At 43.8% G+C, this 15,725-nt stretch overlaps 1 protein-coding gene across 3 annotated transcripts in view; it reads left to right on the top strand.

The window, feature by feature from the left end:
• Nucleotides 1–15,003, top strand: part of CRCP (CGRP receptor component) — a 35,413-nt gene extending 20,410 nt beyond the window's left edge. For all 3 annotated transcript variants that reach the window (XM_063089484.1, XM_063089483.1, XM_063089485.1), the window contains 2 exons: nucleotides 8,048–8,105; nucleotides 13,187–15,003. In XM_063089484.1, the coding sequence (XP_062945554.1) occupies nucleotides 8,048–8,105; nucleotides 13,187–13,336 (208 nt within the window). In that variant the 3' untranslated portion in view covers nucleotides 13,337–15,003. The remainder of the gene's footprint in view (nucleotides 1–8,047; nucleotides 8,106–13,186) is intronic.
• The last annotated feature ends 722 nt before the right edge of the window (nucleotides 15,004–15,725 follow it).

Raw genomic sequence — 15,725 nt, 5'->3', positions numbered from 1 at the left:
TTTTTATTTCAGTAGGCAATCAACCCTGAAGTCAGGCTTGCCATCCATGGGCAAGGATTTCAGTGTCAGCTTATCTTTTAAAACCTTTGCATGTGGGACTGGAGTGGTGGTTTAATTGCTCACTTCTCAGTGTCTTTGCTGTGCTGGGTCTATTTGATGTTTGCTGTATGTAAATAGCTTAGGGTGAACCTAGGATTTGTGTTGATTGTTACTCAAATTTGAAGGAATCCCCTTCTCTAGCTCTCTTCTCTCTTGCCCACATGGAACCCTTTTTTGGTTCTCTGTCCATAAGTAGCAGGTTTTTCTGAAAGTTTTAACTGCCCAGTGTATGGTTGTTACTGGGGCCGCCCATGGGCAGAGCAGGAAGAGAAAAAAAGGGATTCTTTGGCACTCTTTGTTCCCAAAGGGCTCCCTTCCTGGCTACACCTCTTGCTGGTCCTCCGTGGAGCTGCCCTTGAGTTGTGAGTTTCACCTGATCTCCAGATCTCAGGCGCTCTCATTCCCAGTCTTCTGACCAAGGAGGTGGGATTTCTCTTGGAGTTTTAACTGTCTGTGGAGTCACAACCACAGCTCTGCTAAGGGCCTGCCCTGGCCCCAAGAGAAAAGAGGGGAAAAACCCTGAGAAACTCACATCCATCCTCCACCCCAACTGCTTCAAGTTTTGTTTCCCTGCCCAGTTTACCTACTTTTGTTTACTTTTTAGACCCCTCAGGTTATTGCTTATTTATTTTGTCCAGAAATTTTCATAGTAAGCTTGGAGAGCTAGGCATCAATGGGCTCCATCTTGTCTACAGCAAGAGTCCTAAGGGTTGATTTTAAGTCCTCTTCTCTGCTATTTGTCTGGGCTGGTGTTTTGCTTCCTAATCTCCCTACGTTTTTTCTGCTACAAATGTGGATCTGGCTACTGTTCAAGAAACCTACAAATAGAAATTGCCTAGCAAGTTGATTGACCATAATCTATATAAATTTAAAGCAGACTGTAATATACAGAGAAGGATTAATTTCAGCTCTCTTTTTCCATTTGTAATCCCGAAATTGAAGATTTATAAAGTCCTTTGTGACCTAATCTCTACCTTTCATGAAATGAATGGTTCCATGACTGCCAGGAGCAAAAGCTGCAGGCAGTGTTGTACAAAAGCCAGCAGAGGGCGCTGGCAGCCTTCTTCCCCTGTGGCTGGGGCCTGGCTCCTGCTGGCAGGTAGCAGCTCAGTGGAATTAGAATGGCCTCAGCGCCTGATGACCCAGGGGGCCGCTTGCCAAATACCATCAAGACCTGCACCATCCTGTGCTAGCCAGTACAGTTTAAGACAGGAATCACATTTATAACAGGAACTGCTGGGCTCTATAACCCTTGTGTCGGAATAGCCCGATAGAGTTTTTCTCTACCATTCTCTCAGGGAGAGGAGATAGAACCCTGAACTGGTCCGTTTCTTTTAGTGCAGACGGGGACTCCATTAATTTGTTTAAATACCTCCACTGTTAGATTTTTGAGTGTAGGGTGAGAACTATGTTTTGCTTGACTTCATAGCCTTATTCAGCAAAATGATAGAGTTGGGACTGGACGCTTAAGTCACCTTGACACTATGTCCCATGCCATTTTTTCCTTTTTCTTTTTTTTTTTAGTTGAAGATCTCGATTGGCTTTATTGAAATTCTAGAATTGGGCAATACGTTATTCCATAAAATAGAATAAGTGCTCCAATGAGCCAAGCAGAGGGGGTTGGTTTTATAGACAGAAAAAGCTGGAGAAAGAAACAAAGAACAAAAAGCAGACTGTTCATTTCAAAGTTACTTTCCTTGTAAGGCGGGGTCAGGGAGACAGAACAATAGAAAATAACTGATTAGTTTACATTGGGTTACTCCAGGCCATCTCTTTTGTGTAAGGATTAAAGCAGAGGGAACTTCATTATCATACCCATTGCAGATTTCTACTGGCCTGTTCTGGAAATTGGCTGTTATCTTTTTCCTGACTTCTCTGGAATGTCAGACCACAGCCTAAGTGACATAGAACTTAGAAGGGGTGACACATTTTGGTTTTTACTCTGGTCTGTTGGGGCCTAGTTCAGGAACTTAGTCCAAAACAATGGCCTCCTATAATCTTTATATAACATTTCTCCTCTTTTGGTCAGACTCTCACCAGAGCCTGACCAAAACTAAGGGCATTAGTGCCACTCTCAGTTACCATCATACTGCCTTCCTGGTCTCAGCATGTCATTCACAGGTTAAGGTGTCCTCATTATCATGCATTTCTTTGCTTTTCAGCCCTTTGACCACTTGGCAAGAGACCGTTTGACATTCATAGGATGGCTGCACAAAAACATTTAAAGCTTTTGAGAGAATACTGCACACCTGGGAGGTTACTATTATTACTATCCTGGAATAATACCAAGAATTTAGAGAACGCTCCTTAGCCAGGGCCACCATGAACCAAACCAATTAAAATCAAACAGATCAAAGGACAAGTCAGAGGAGTCTACCCGTTTTAGCCGAGTAGTCTGCTCATTTATCTTTTGTAACTGAGTCTCTGTAATGCTTGATTTATTTATCCAAGTGCAGCAAGAAGTGTCAGCAACTGCAAGACTCCTTCCTGTTCAGTTAGTAGGTCATCTAGCATCCTATGACTAGGTTGAAGCAGGGAGTGACAATCTGCAAGTTACTCACAGAAGACACATATTTGGAAATTTTAACTACAGCATCATCCTTTCAAGTGAATGAGGAAGGCATAAATAAGGAAAAATTAAGAGTTTCAGAGTCTCATTTTAATAGGAAGTCTTGTTCCCGTGATCTTGGGTAACAAAGGTCTCTACAGCATGGAGTGAGCAACTTCTCATCCTGGTTTGCAGTTTGAATGTCTCTGGTTATGCATCAGGTGTTTTTGGTGAACTCTCAGTGTGGCCCACACATCACACATGAAACTTGTCCCTTGAAATTTACATCACGTTGTCCAGCTTCAGCTTATAGGTCTTCAGAAACAGAGCAGTTCTTCTTAGAGTTGTAGCCAGATGTTAGAGAAAACTAGAAGAATTTAGAATTTAGTCTACAGGTAGATAATAGAACTCAAAAATGGTAAATGAGTCTAATAATAGGTGTACTATAGTTTTCTTTGAAACATAAATTTTTCTGTCTATAGTCAACCCCATTTCTACCAGAGAGAATCATGGCAAGACCGGTTTGTCTGGTTATTTACATAAATGCAGCAGGAATAACCACATAGATTTCTTTTTAGTTTATTTTGTGGCACATTTTGACAAAGAATCCTAGATTAGACTTTTTAAAATCTCAATGTTAGGAAGCTAAACCAAGGCAGACGTTAGACTTTGCCTACTATGTGTGATATCTTAAGGTTCCTGGGCATGCCAGGAAGTGACAATATTTCCCTCACTCACTGTAAGGTTTCCTTGAAGTCTGACATTCTGTGCACATTTTCAAATATGCCTATGTCATTGTTTCTGTAGAATGTTACTTCCCCCAAAGCATTTGTTTCTTTAATCATTTTAATTTTTGCTTGAGGTATTTAGTTTTCAAGGAACTTCCATCCTGGCTTGTAGCCCCAGTTCTCATACTGAGAACTGCTATGTCTGCCAGGAATAGAGGGAGAACTTGCTTCAAGGTCCAGCTTACGTAGGTCTGTAAATAACTTTGAGTCCCTGAAAGGGACTCTTCGGTGCACATATCACTCTTGACACCGTATTAGGAACGATTTCTTCTAGGACCAGCAAAGCTCAGAGTAGATGGATGGGTTGTCAGTTTTCCCTAGTGTCTAGAGTCTGGTTACCCCATTGGCTTTCAGAGCATGCCTCCCCAGAGTTCTCCACTTGTCTGTGCCGTGAACTTCTCTTGGCTCTTTCTTTAATTTATCCTTCAGTCTACATTTATCTTATGCTAACTTTGTCTCAGTTGTCAGGGATACAAGGATGAATTCAGTAGGTGCTATGGTAGTGGGGAGATAGTGGAGAGACGCTGAAGTATCAGAATTTGAGTATACCATTTCGTCTGTAAGAAGTGACACTAGGATTTGATCTGAAGGAAGAGTGAGCCAAACGCAGGTGAGGAAGTGCCTTCTAAGCAGAGGGAGCAGCGTGTGCTGAGTGGGGCGTGGAGTCGGGAAGTAGCGTACTGCTTTTCTGTGCAGTGCTTGCAGTTTGGGTTGATTGGGATGTGAGTGCTTAGGAAAATTAGAGCTGTATGAAGCTAGACAGACTGACAAATACAAACTTCAAAGGGTTCGGGGGCTGAACTAAGGAGATTCAAGCTCATACCAGTGCCTGTGAGCACAGGGAAGGGTTAAGCAGGATAATGAGATAACCACACTTCCATCTTTTAAAAGATACTTTATAAGGGTAAAGGGAGACTGAAGACGCACTAGACCCCTGAGGATGGAGGCATTGTCCTCTGACCAAGAGGTTGAAGTGGCCTGTATAAATGGTGAGGAGGGGACAGGTATCTTGAAAGAAATATAATCAGTAACGCTTGGTGACTGCACACGGGCAGCGGGTGAAAGGGAGGAGTCAGAGATGACCTCAGGAGTTTGGCCTGGGTGTTTGCTCTTCACTAATACCAGAAGAACAGAGAAAAAAAGCTGGTTTGTTGGGAAGAATAGTGAGATCACTAGGGGGTGTGTTGGGTTCAATGTGTGTCTGAGCAGTCTAGGTGGAGAGGTCTAGTAGGCAGTTGGCTACAAAGGTAGAACTCAGCTCGGTCAGCATGAAAACATGGTTTTCTTGTTAAAGCCTATAGTAGCAGTTGAGGTTGTGAGTCGGGTGAGGAACTCAGTAGGAGGGTCAGAGGGTGAAAGGTGGTACCATGGGAGTGCTAGGTGCCAGCAGCAGGCAAGAAACCCCAGAGAGAGATGGAGGAGGAGGAGTGAGAAACGGAAGAGGAGAACGGGGAAGAATGGTGTGGAACCATGAGGGTAGAAAGTTTTCAGGAGGGAGTGATCAGCAGTGTCAGATGTCACTGAAACTGGGTACTAGAACAGGGAAGCAGACACTAGATTTGTCAGTGTGGAGGTCCCTAGACCCTTGAGCCAGAACAGTTTTGGTGGTCAGCTGGGGCAGGAGCTCATGCGCAATGAGAGGAGAAGCAAGGGGGGAGAGGACAGACGGTGAGATAAGCTTGGTTAGGAATGGGCGGGGTGCTGCGCCCTCCCCAGCAGCAGACCTGAGCACGCAGTGCATGGGGTCTCTGACTCTACTCTAGCAGTGCCCTGCTCCTTGGGTGTAGGACAAGGAGCCCGCTCAGTTGGTTTGACCCAGAGTTGGGGTTTTTAAGGGAGCAGTTGTGAATGTTTTTGTTGCTTGTATTACTCCTAGTCCCTCCTTACCAGATTCCCTTCAGCCTTTAGTCCTCATCACCCCACTTCACACGCAGACCTCTTGGATGGGAGCTTTACTTCTGCTCCACGGAGAGCACTATCCACAACCTCCCTTCATATCCTCTCAGATTTGCCTTTTCTTTTCACATTGCTGTGGTCTCAGTGCAACATGAGTTGGAACTTTGGCCTACAGTTTCTGAGCATCTTTCTGCTTCTCGACTGCCGCTGCCCCCTCCACGTGTGTTCTAGCGGCGGATGGTCTGTGCTCTCCCTCCAGGCCAGGCCCTCCTCAGCGCTAGTTGCTATTTTCCTTCCGTTTTGTCACGAGGCTCTTTTCTCCACAGTCAGTCCTCCATCCCCCCGTCCAGTTGTCAGCACAGCGGTCATTCCACTGAACTGCTCACACAGGCCACCACTGACCTCTTTTTTGGCTAATCCAGTGATGTCTACACTATCCCCTACTTTTTCTTTTACATTGTTTATGATCCCGCTGTCCTGACATTTTCCTCTTGGTTTCCCTGACACTGCTCTCCTAGGTTTTCTTTTTCTTTTTCTGCTCCTTCCCACGTCCTCTGCTGCCCTTCCTCCCAGCACCTTCATGGCACGTGCTTTATGGCGTTCAGTCTTGGGCCTTCACTTACTCTGCAGTTGTGCTCAGGACCAGATAGCCACGTGTGGTTTCACATAATTCCTTGCAAATAAATCTAGCTCTGGTGTTCTACTTTAGTTCTAGACCAAATTAGAACTCAAACTAGACAAACTTTTTCATAGACACCTCTTCATAGTTGTTACAAAAGAACCGCAAACTCAAATTTAACTTTAAATAATGTGTTTGTTCCAAACACTCAGGTTAAGCTTGACTCTGCCAGTTCCTTCATCCCCACCCTGCTGGGCAGTTGTGGGGTCCAGACTCCCATTGTCATCCCTGCCACTGCTGCCCAAGCTCATGGCCTCGTTTTCTCCCACTGGGAGTGTCACAGTGCTCTCTTCACTTGCCTCTGCCTCCCTTCTCTCAGGTCATCCAGAATCGCCACCTGTCCCAGCTGGTGCATGTCACTGTTTTCCTTGGTTGCTCTCTGGTGTGTACAAAGTAACATCCAGCCTCTCAATAGTCAGGACCCTTTACAGTCTTGTCCTAGATGACTCTTCCTCCTTGTGTTCCACACCTCTGTAGCTCTTTACGGCTACCATTTATGGAGAAACTATTGTGGGACTGTCATCAGTATGAACACTTGCCATTCATTGTTGCATTTATACTAGAAGCAGATGGTTGGGAATGTGAGCTTTGATGGCAGAATCCCAGCTCTGCCAATTACTGGCTGTGTAATCTTGGAAATTATTTACTATCTCAGCGTCAGTTAAGTCTGATGGCTAAATGTGCTTACCATATGGAAAACACACAGTAAATGGTAGCTGCTGCCACCGTAAATGGTAAGATTTTCATCACTCCTGACCCCCTCATGAGATAGTAAGTATTGTTATCACTCTTTTTTTTTTTTTTTACAAATGATGAAACTGAGGCTCAGGGAAAGTGAGTAACTTGTCCTGCTTCCCCAAACACATGGCTGTGGGAATTGTGGCTTATTCATCTTTTTTTCCAGAATGTCTTGAAACTCAATAAATATTTATTGAACTGAATTGAAAGATGGATCTGGAGCTCCAGATCAGATTGAGAGAGAAAGTTTTGAGAAATTGTCACCTGCCCAGGGGGGGTAATTGAAGTCATTCACTTTCCTTTGAAGTCCTATCCTTTAGGGTCCTCAGATCACAACCACCCCTTAAGCAATGAGCTGTATATTCCTTTGTGACAGATGAAAATTACTATCTTTTAAATCTTTTGTTGTGAGAATGGGCATGTGTTTGTATTCTTTCCCCAAATGGATTGTAAGCTCTTGAGGGCAGAGGACTATACCTTATGCTCTGTGTATTAGCTCCTGCACCGTTATAGTCCTTGTTTTGTTTGCTAACAGGTCAAATCTGAGTAACATTTAATCTTAATATCAAAAAGGAATTCTCAAATATTTGTAAGTGATGACCGAGCCACCAAAATGATTTTGTTAATCTTTACTTTCTCTAGTATGTTACCCTTTTTTTTTTTTTGGTGGCTGGCCTTGACAAGGATCTGAACCCTTGAGCTCGGTGTTGTCAGTACCACAGTCTAACCAAGCGAGCTAACCAGCCAGCCCTTTACTTTCTCTAATTTGAATTAAGAAAACATTATTTTTTCACATTTTCCTTTTTTTTTTTTTTTAAAGATGACTGGTAGGGGGATCTTAACCCTTGACTTGGTGTTGTCAGCACCACGCTCTCCCAAGTGAGCTAACTGGCCATCCCTATATAGGGATCCAAACCCGTGGCCTTGGTGTTATCAGCACCACACTCTCTCTCCCAAGTGAGTCATGGGCTGGCCCTTATTTTTTCACATTTTCCAAATAGAAGTTACTGTGTCAAGTATGTTTTTTAAAACTGTGTTTCTGCTTTTGCTTTCTTTCTTGCCATTGTGACTCCCTGCCCTTTAAGGTTCTGATATACATTTGTTCCCATGCATAAGGGAGTCACTGACATACGCTCTCCTGTGCTCATTCTCTTGTTTTACAGTCGAAGAAACCGAGGGCCTTGTTCCAGTGATTCTCCCATTTTTTATCTGGCAAAGTATTCTCTAAATAGCTTGGTTAAGATTCAAGGTCCTTAGGGACATGCAAGTTTTAAATGCTTTGCACTTTTCTTCCGACAGAGCTGAAAAGCTTCAGCTGCTGAACCACAGGCCTGTGACTGCTGTGGAGATCCAGCTGGTGAGTGAGCGAGGCCTGAACTTGAGGGGCTGTTTTCTGGGTCTGAGATGTAAAAAGACTGAAGATGGGCAAGCCAGGATCTGCCATTTTTTGAAGAGACTGCACAACCACCCCATTTTGTAAGACAAAGGAGACCTCACTGATTTGCTTCTAGTTAATATGGACTTAAGGAAAGGAGAAGACTGGAAGCAATTTAATTCCTCCCGCAGGGTCTGGGCCTGTGACTTGGCAGCTCTGTCTCCCCAATGTCCTAGACCATTCTGGCCATTGCCTCCCTGTAGGGGTTGTTGCCAACCAGATGTTGCATGAAAACATTAAACTCTTCCTCCCACCCCTGCCCTCCCACCCTACTCTTCCTTCCTGTGCCTTCTCAGTTCATAGAGCTCGTGTGCATGGGTCCACACACTCTTCCTCTCTCGCCCCCCTGGCCTGAAGTCATTCTGTGCCTTTTCCCTCTGACTTAGTCCCCAAGCTTTGCTGTTTCTCTCCTCTCTCACTCTGTCTTCTTTCCCTACTGCACCACCTTCACTTCCATCGTCATTCTCCACCAGGCTCTGGCAGTTGTCCCCTTGCCGTTCTCCCTGTCTGCAGTCTGGCCCCTTTAGCCCATCTTTATACCACCATGTAGTTCACTTTCTAAAACCACAAATGGGATCGTCTTGCTTCCCTGCATGAAGCCATTCAGTGGAGCCTCATGACTTGTACCATCCAAATGGCAGTCACAGCATAGGCTTCAGAATTGGGGAAGGCAGCCCAAGTGCAAGGCCTGAGACAGTGTGAGCAGAATGGAGGACAGGAGGTCAAGTGGTGCACGTCGAGTGGCTGCTGGATTGGCACCTGGGGCAGTTCCTCTGCTGCACAGGGCAGAGACATCGGTGAGCTTCGGGTGCTGAGCAGGCCATCTAATGCCAGAAGAACCTTGGTCTGAGTTAATATGGTGAGAACAAAGCTGTTTCCAATGTCAGTTTTAGAACTATTCAGCTCGTCAAATTTTCATTTAAAAAGTATGAAAGAAAATGGTAAAAAATACCTGTGATCTTTAGAGTATTAAAAAAAACTTTTTACAGGGTCATGGAGTATTTAATTTTTTACTTAAACTTTCATTGTCTTCCCAGAGTTGTTTCTGCCATTTAAAATGCACACAAAATAAAATTTAAAAAATTCCTTCCATAAAAGGTGACTTTCTAGGGGACCTGGCCTTTAGGCTTCTTTTGGACAGCTGACCAGTTCAGAATTCTGAACCCTTTACTATGGTGTAGGCTTTTTTTTTTTTAATATCCTCGTTATTCTGATGCTTTACACTGTGTTAGAGATTCAACTTACAAGAGAGAAAAAAACAAAACAGCAAGAAACTAATTCCTGTTCCTCTCAGTGAAAGATCGTATGTTGTGTCTCCTCCAGCTTTAATCAGTAACATATGTTATTCGTGGCTTAAAGAAAGACAGAAGAGATGAGGACTAGTGTGACTTCATCCCAGATCCTGTAGAAAGCTCCATGTCAATACTTGGTAATGTTAGCTGCTATTGAGAGTGCCCAGTGTATACCAGACATAGTCCCAGGTGCCTTGTCTGTGTCACTTGTAATGCCCTCACCACAGTCTTGGAAGCTGGAACATATTCTCCGCATTTTAGCCTTGAGGGCTAGTGAATGACTGATTTGGGTCTGTCTGACCTGAGGTTTACTTTTTTCCTCCAAGCCATGTGCTTTTGCATGGTGAGAAGAAAGATGTGTGTGGTGTCCCCTCAGAGCATTCTCTTCTCCTTTCTACAAAACAGGCCTTGATGAAAACTGATGCTTCCCAGGAGTTGGACCATTTCATAGCCAGGTTCCTGCCCCCATCCCCCACCCCCTACCCCACCTACTGCCACTGGGATTTGACTACAAAAGTTAGCAAATCATTTACCAAGGCTTGTAGCAGTCTGTTTCTACCAGAGAGGGATAAGAAGTGTGGGCGCACATCAGGTGGAAAGCGCAGGGGACTTGGAATATCCTTGTGCTAGCCTCCTTGGGCCCAGCAGGCACCCAGCACTAGTTAGTATTCAGTGGGAGCCAGGTTTCTTTCAGAGGCTGAAGCTTCGTTTCTTCAGTTATGCCTCAGTTGTGATTTGTCATGAGCCTCTGGTGGACAGAGAGGGTCTGTGACTTCCAGCATGCCCTGTCATGTGTTCATGCGGAACGGTTTGTGAGTCCTCTGGCCTGAAGACGATAGGTTTGTGAACCCCCGAGACCTCACAGTCCAGTGTCCTGAGCAGCACTACTATCTATGCATGCTAGTAATTTAGTGATTATAAAAAGTCTCGAGTTATATAGAGTTTTATGGTTTATAAAACACTATCACATGTTCTCATTTGGTCCTCACTGTAGGCATTACTTTCATTTTACATTAAAGAAAGTTGGAATTTAGAGAGGTTAAGTGAGCTGTTCTGGGTCAAATAGCTAGAAGTGTCTGTTGGTGCTATTAAATTTTGTCATTTTGAGAAAAGTAGGACATTAGGCTTGGCAGCTTAGAATGAGAAACAACCATTTTTGGAGTTCAACAGCCCAGTTTGACAGCCCCTGGAGATTGATATAATCTTTACATATGATAAAAGTTTTATCATTTATGTTGACCCATCTGCCAATACTTTGGATTTTAAAATTTCACCTGCTCTTATATTCTAAACAGCTTGAAACCTTTAGTAGCTGAGAATGTTGAGATGGTGCTTTGTTTTATTTTGTTTGTTTTTGTTTTGTTTTGTTTTGGGGGGGTTTTTTTTGGCACTGGCTGGTACAGGGATTGAGTCCTGGATGTTGGTGTTATCAGCACCACACTCTAACCAGCTGAGCTACTGGCCAGCCCTGAGATGGTGCTTTAAACTTTACTTGGGCTCTGTTTCTCCCATGTTGGGATGAAAAGATAAAGAATAAGTTAGTTATTATTATTTATGCTAGTGATCCAAGAGGGGTTAGTAAGTTTTTGATTTCTGAAAGTTTCTTTTTTGTGTATATTTCATTTAGCTTAATCCAGCTTAGGTTTTCTTCTTGTGACTGGGAGTCTTAGATTGAAAAAAAAAAGTTTCTGACTATAATTAACTCCAAGGATTGGGTATTGATAAAAGCTTCTGCTGTTAGCAAATTTTGCAAAATTGGAAAGCCATTGCCCTGTTGCTAAGAATATACCTAGCTGGCACCTAATCAGTGTTGCATCTGCTAGACGCAGAAACTGGGAGGTGAAAGGTCGCCTCTCTTGTTTTATATAAAGGAAGGCTCCTCAGAGGTCATACAACCATACTCTGAAACCAGTGAACTCTAGTCAGCTGTATAGCATCTTTAAGAGAGGAGAAAATAGAAACCTCCTGCTAGAGGGTATATGTTCCAGAAGGAGCTGAGATTCAAAGTCAAAAGACCTTGCACCTCCTTGCTGTATGACCCAGATTAAGTTTTACTCAGAATGCTCAGCCTGTACTTACTCATCTGTAAACTGTCCTGACTTCATGTACAGGGCTCTTGAGAAGCTCTGGTGGCAGCAGTTCCGGGAGAGCCCCTCGTCGGCTGGGGAGCGCTGCACAGATATTGGTAGGAGTATCTGTCAGCTGCATGTGCTTACTCTTCATATACGTGGAGCTGGTCTTTTCTCAAGTGGAGATCAGCATTTCTCTGGATTAATGATCAAATTGGTTATTTCCCTCTTTCCTCCTGTATTCTTTGAAGGCAGTCTTTGTTAGATTACTGCTTTTACAGACCTAATTTTGCATGTCTAATTTTAAAAAATGCATTTTTGAGGATTTTTCTTGTTCAGGAGAGAAGTTACATTTTACTGACCCCTTGGATCTTTAGACAGTAGTCGTTGTATTTCACAGCATGATGGGAAGTAGCCCCCATTGGTCCCCTCAGGATCGCCCACCCTGAAGCACTCAGAATTCTTCTTTAGTTGTGGAAGTTTGAGGCTGAGGGGAGTGAGGAGACCATGCCTTGTCAGGAGCTTGCTGTGTGGTCCTGGCTATATCACAGGCCTTCTTTAATTTCTCTTCTGTCATCTCTAAAGTGAGGCAGTCAGATTGAGGTCCTTTTCAGGACTGTAAGCATAGCCTGTTGTCATGGTTTACTTAATCTGCCAGGATTTCTTTTAAGACTCCTTTTGGTCCCAATTGCCAGATTTCAGAGATTGCTGTGGGAAATGCCATAGAAGAGGGCTCCAGACACCTTCAGCTGAGAATGGTTTGTGGTAGACGGTTAACACCACCAAGTGGATGTGGTTAAGTCACTTGACTGGTGGTTGACTACATTATGTTTAGACTTAGAGGTGAGGCTAAGAAAACCGGCCCATGATTGTGGGTATCATCTCTGTGTTCAGATTTCCAGAACTGTGTCAAACCAGGTTTTAAGTGGGCCGTTAAGGGGCAGTGAGGAATTGTTTCCCAGAACTCACTCATCAGACTCCTGTTCTGCATTCCCAGGAGATGACCAAGAACGTGTCATCAGATTGTGGGCTTTAGACTTCGGCAGGCCTGGCTTGGGATTCCAGTTCTGCCCTTGCCAGTACTGATGTGAGGATTAAAAGAGTATGGATACAAAGTGCGAGGTGCAGCTCCAGGCATGTGGAAGGCCTAAAAAGCTGTTGTTACCAGTGGTAACAGTACCAAGGATTAGAAGAAGGATATAAATCATGTGGCACATAGTGGATGGTCATCAGATGCTCATTAAGTCACACATGCTCACTGTGATATACAAAAGTGTATAAAGTGCCATTTCACTCCATAGATGTGAACTTTTTTGCATATACATTAATTGTGTCTGTATGTATACATGGATGGGTATAGAACTGTTAGGGTTTTCTTTTTCTTTAAAGAAAAATGCTATCCTGCAGCCCAATATTTTCACCAACACATTTTGAGCAGTTGCATTGGCTTAGCCCAGGATTTCAGCTGGCCTCACCCTCCCATGGAGCAAGATGGAGAGGACCTGGGGACCAGAGGTGGTTCTAGACACAGGCCCTGAACTCTGTGTGCCAGAAGGCTGGGCTGGGACCATGAACAGCATGGGTGGACCGGAATGGTGAGGCTCAGTTGTCACACCCCTGAGGGTTCTCTCTCCTTCCACAGATGGTGGAAGAGAGTGAAGAACGGCTCACGGAGGAGCAGATTGAAGCTCTTCTCCACACCATCACGAGCATTCTGCCTGAGGGGCCAGAGGCTGAGCAAAAGAAAACCACCAGCAATGCCGAGACCATGGACAAAGAGGACCCTGCATAGAAGAGTGCAGCTGGCCCAGCAACTGTTTCCTGCATGTTCCGAGGATTGTTTGTTTGATTTTACCCTTTCCCCCAACAGGCCTCATTTCACAGTTAGGTGGGTAAATGACAAAAATAAGCTGAAAAGAAGTATTTGTGCCTTGGGGACAAGAAGCATGGTGAAGACAGGCTGTGGTTGTCAGGGCAGAGTGCTGAAGAGGGGAGGACAGTGACTGTGGACCCTGTGGTAGAACTGTTTCTTCTATGGCCTTTGCCCCACTTGTGGGGAGGTCTATGTGCACAGCTGGTAAAATACTTGGGTTGCCTTTGATGGGCTGAGTCCTAATTAGTTTCATCTGCTTCCCTAGAAATTTCCCAAGCAGGGGCTTAGAGCACTGTTAGGAGAGTTGAATTATGAGAATCTGACTAGATGGCTAAAACCTCCTAGAGCAACAAATTGATGCTCCAGGTTAACATGAGCTGCTGAACTTGGCTCACCTTAGAGGAATTTCCTTGAGAACAGGAGAGATAAGAACAGGCCTGGCTGACCCTTCATCTGTTTTAAAGGCCCCTTTCCTCTGCTGGCATAGGCTTTGTTTACTGGCTCACTGTTTACTGTTAAATGTTAGAGATCAGCTCATTCTATTTGGAAAGAGGCACTCTGCACTGAATGACAGCGGCAGCAAAAGAACAGCGCTGGCTGTCTTTCTGACCACCCTCGGGTTCTTGCCCCAACACGGCAGATTCTATTTGGAAAGAGGCACTCTGCACTGAATGACAGCGGCAGCAAAAGAACAGCGCTGGCTGTCTTTCTGACCACCCTCGGGTTCTTGCCCCAACACGGCAGCCCTGGGCAGGCACTGCCTGTTGACACCAGGGGAGCTTCATTTGCCCCATGGGCTAATCGTTTGCCCCTTTACAAAAGGCACAGTTATGTAGCTCTTTTCATGAGCAGAATGTGTAAGACCCAGAAGTTGATCAATAAGAATTTGAATGTGCTAGCTGTTGGAAGAATACATCCATTTTTGAATTTAAAATATTAAGATAATTACCATGTGGAGACCTTTTTAATATTCAGACTTTGGAAAGTTTAGTAGCTGCAGGCATGCGGTTGCCTTAATTCCTAAGAATATTGCTAAAAATCTGGTTTCCCACATTTACTCTGTTCCCTGTTTAGGGAAGAAAATGCCCATAGATATTAATTTTCCAAATTGGTGCTCATTTTGTTGTAAGATTACATATTTTCAATGCTACTGTTAATTAGATGACTTCTGACCCCCTTGCAATTCCTAGTTTACTTGAACTTTCCTACTCATCCCCATCCCATCCCCGTCCCATCCCCTACAATTGACTTCAGTTATGTCCATCTTAACCTTATCATCTAAGGACTACCTGAATTCTCTTTACAGGCAACATCGAAAGTAACAGATTTTGTTTTTACATCTCTCTTGAATATCGGGAATCTGTCAGGAGCTGTCGATTTCTTTGTCAAGGCATACATGTGCCTATGTCACTATTGTCTCTTTTTAACCTTAGGTGTGTTAGGTGGTTTTTCTTGATGGGTTTAGGACTTAATCTAGTTATTAATAATAAATGGTTTCCAGGTGATTGTCAACCTGTGACATTTTATAAATCTTTGAAGAGTTTGTATTGTCATGGCTAGAGAGAAATAAAGTGAAATCTGACTTACAGGCTGAAATGTGTGGTTTTTTAAAGGTTATATCTACGAAACTTTATTAGATATTCAAGAAAATTTTAAGTTTCTATATTTAGGGGCTGGCCTATGGCTCACTCGGGAGAGTGTGGTGCTGGATCCCCTTACCAGCCATCTTTAAAAAAAAAAAAAGTTTCTAAACTTAGGACCTGAATTTAGCCCCAGTTTTTGATTAAATCAGGCTCTGGATGACTTACCTTTATACAAAACATATAACGTGTAATATTTCGGTCACATTAATAATAAACATTTCAGAAATAAAAAGTTATAATTTACGTAAGAAACTTCACTAGGATCACACTGAGGATGGGAGCTGGGGAGTATGGGAGTTTGCTTCTTATTTTATGCCCTTCTATGAGGTTTTAATTTTGACCATGTGACTGTTTTATTTTTTAAAAAGAAAGAGTATGTCTATATGCATGTTGTCCTTGTAGCTGACAGTTAAATTATGTCCCCCACATGGAGGCTGAGGCCCAGTTTGGTCACTCTTACCTTCTAGAAAGGGCAGCACTGGGCAGGCACTGCGGCCATTGTGAGAACTCATGTCAGTGTTCGGCCCAGTGACAAGCTGGATTTTGTATTTTTAGTTCCTCCACCCTTTCTTTATTATTTCTGACTTTTGTAGTCTTCTGAGTTCAGCAGCCAGGGTAAAGAATAGACTTATATTTAGAACTTTTTTAGGAGGCGAAGCTCTGGT

This window comes from Cynocephalus volans, chromosome 3, assembly GCF_027409185.1.
Source record: "Cynocephalus volans isolate mCynVol1 chromosome 3, mCynVol1.pri, whole genome shotgun sequence".
Lineage (NCBI taxonomy): Eukaryota > Metazoa > Chordata > Mammalia > Dermoptera > Cynocephalidae > Cynocephalus > Cynocephalus volans.
Note: the sequence above shows the minus strand (reverse complement) of the source record. Positions and strands in the feature narration are given on the sequence as shown.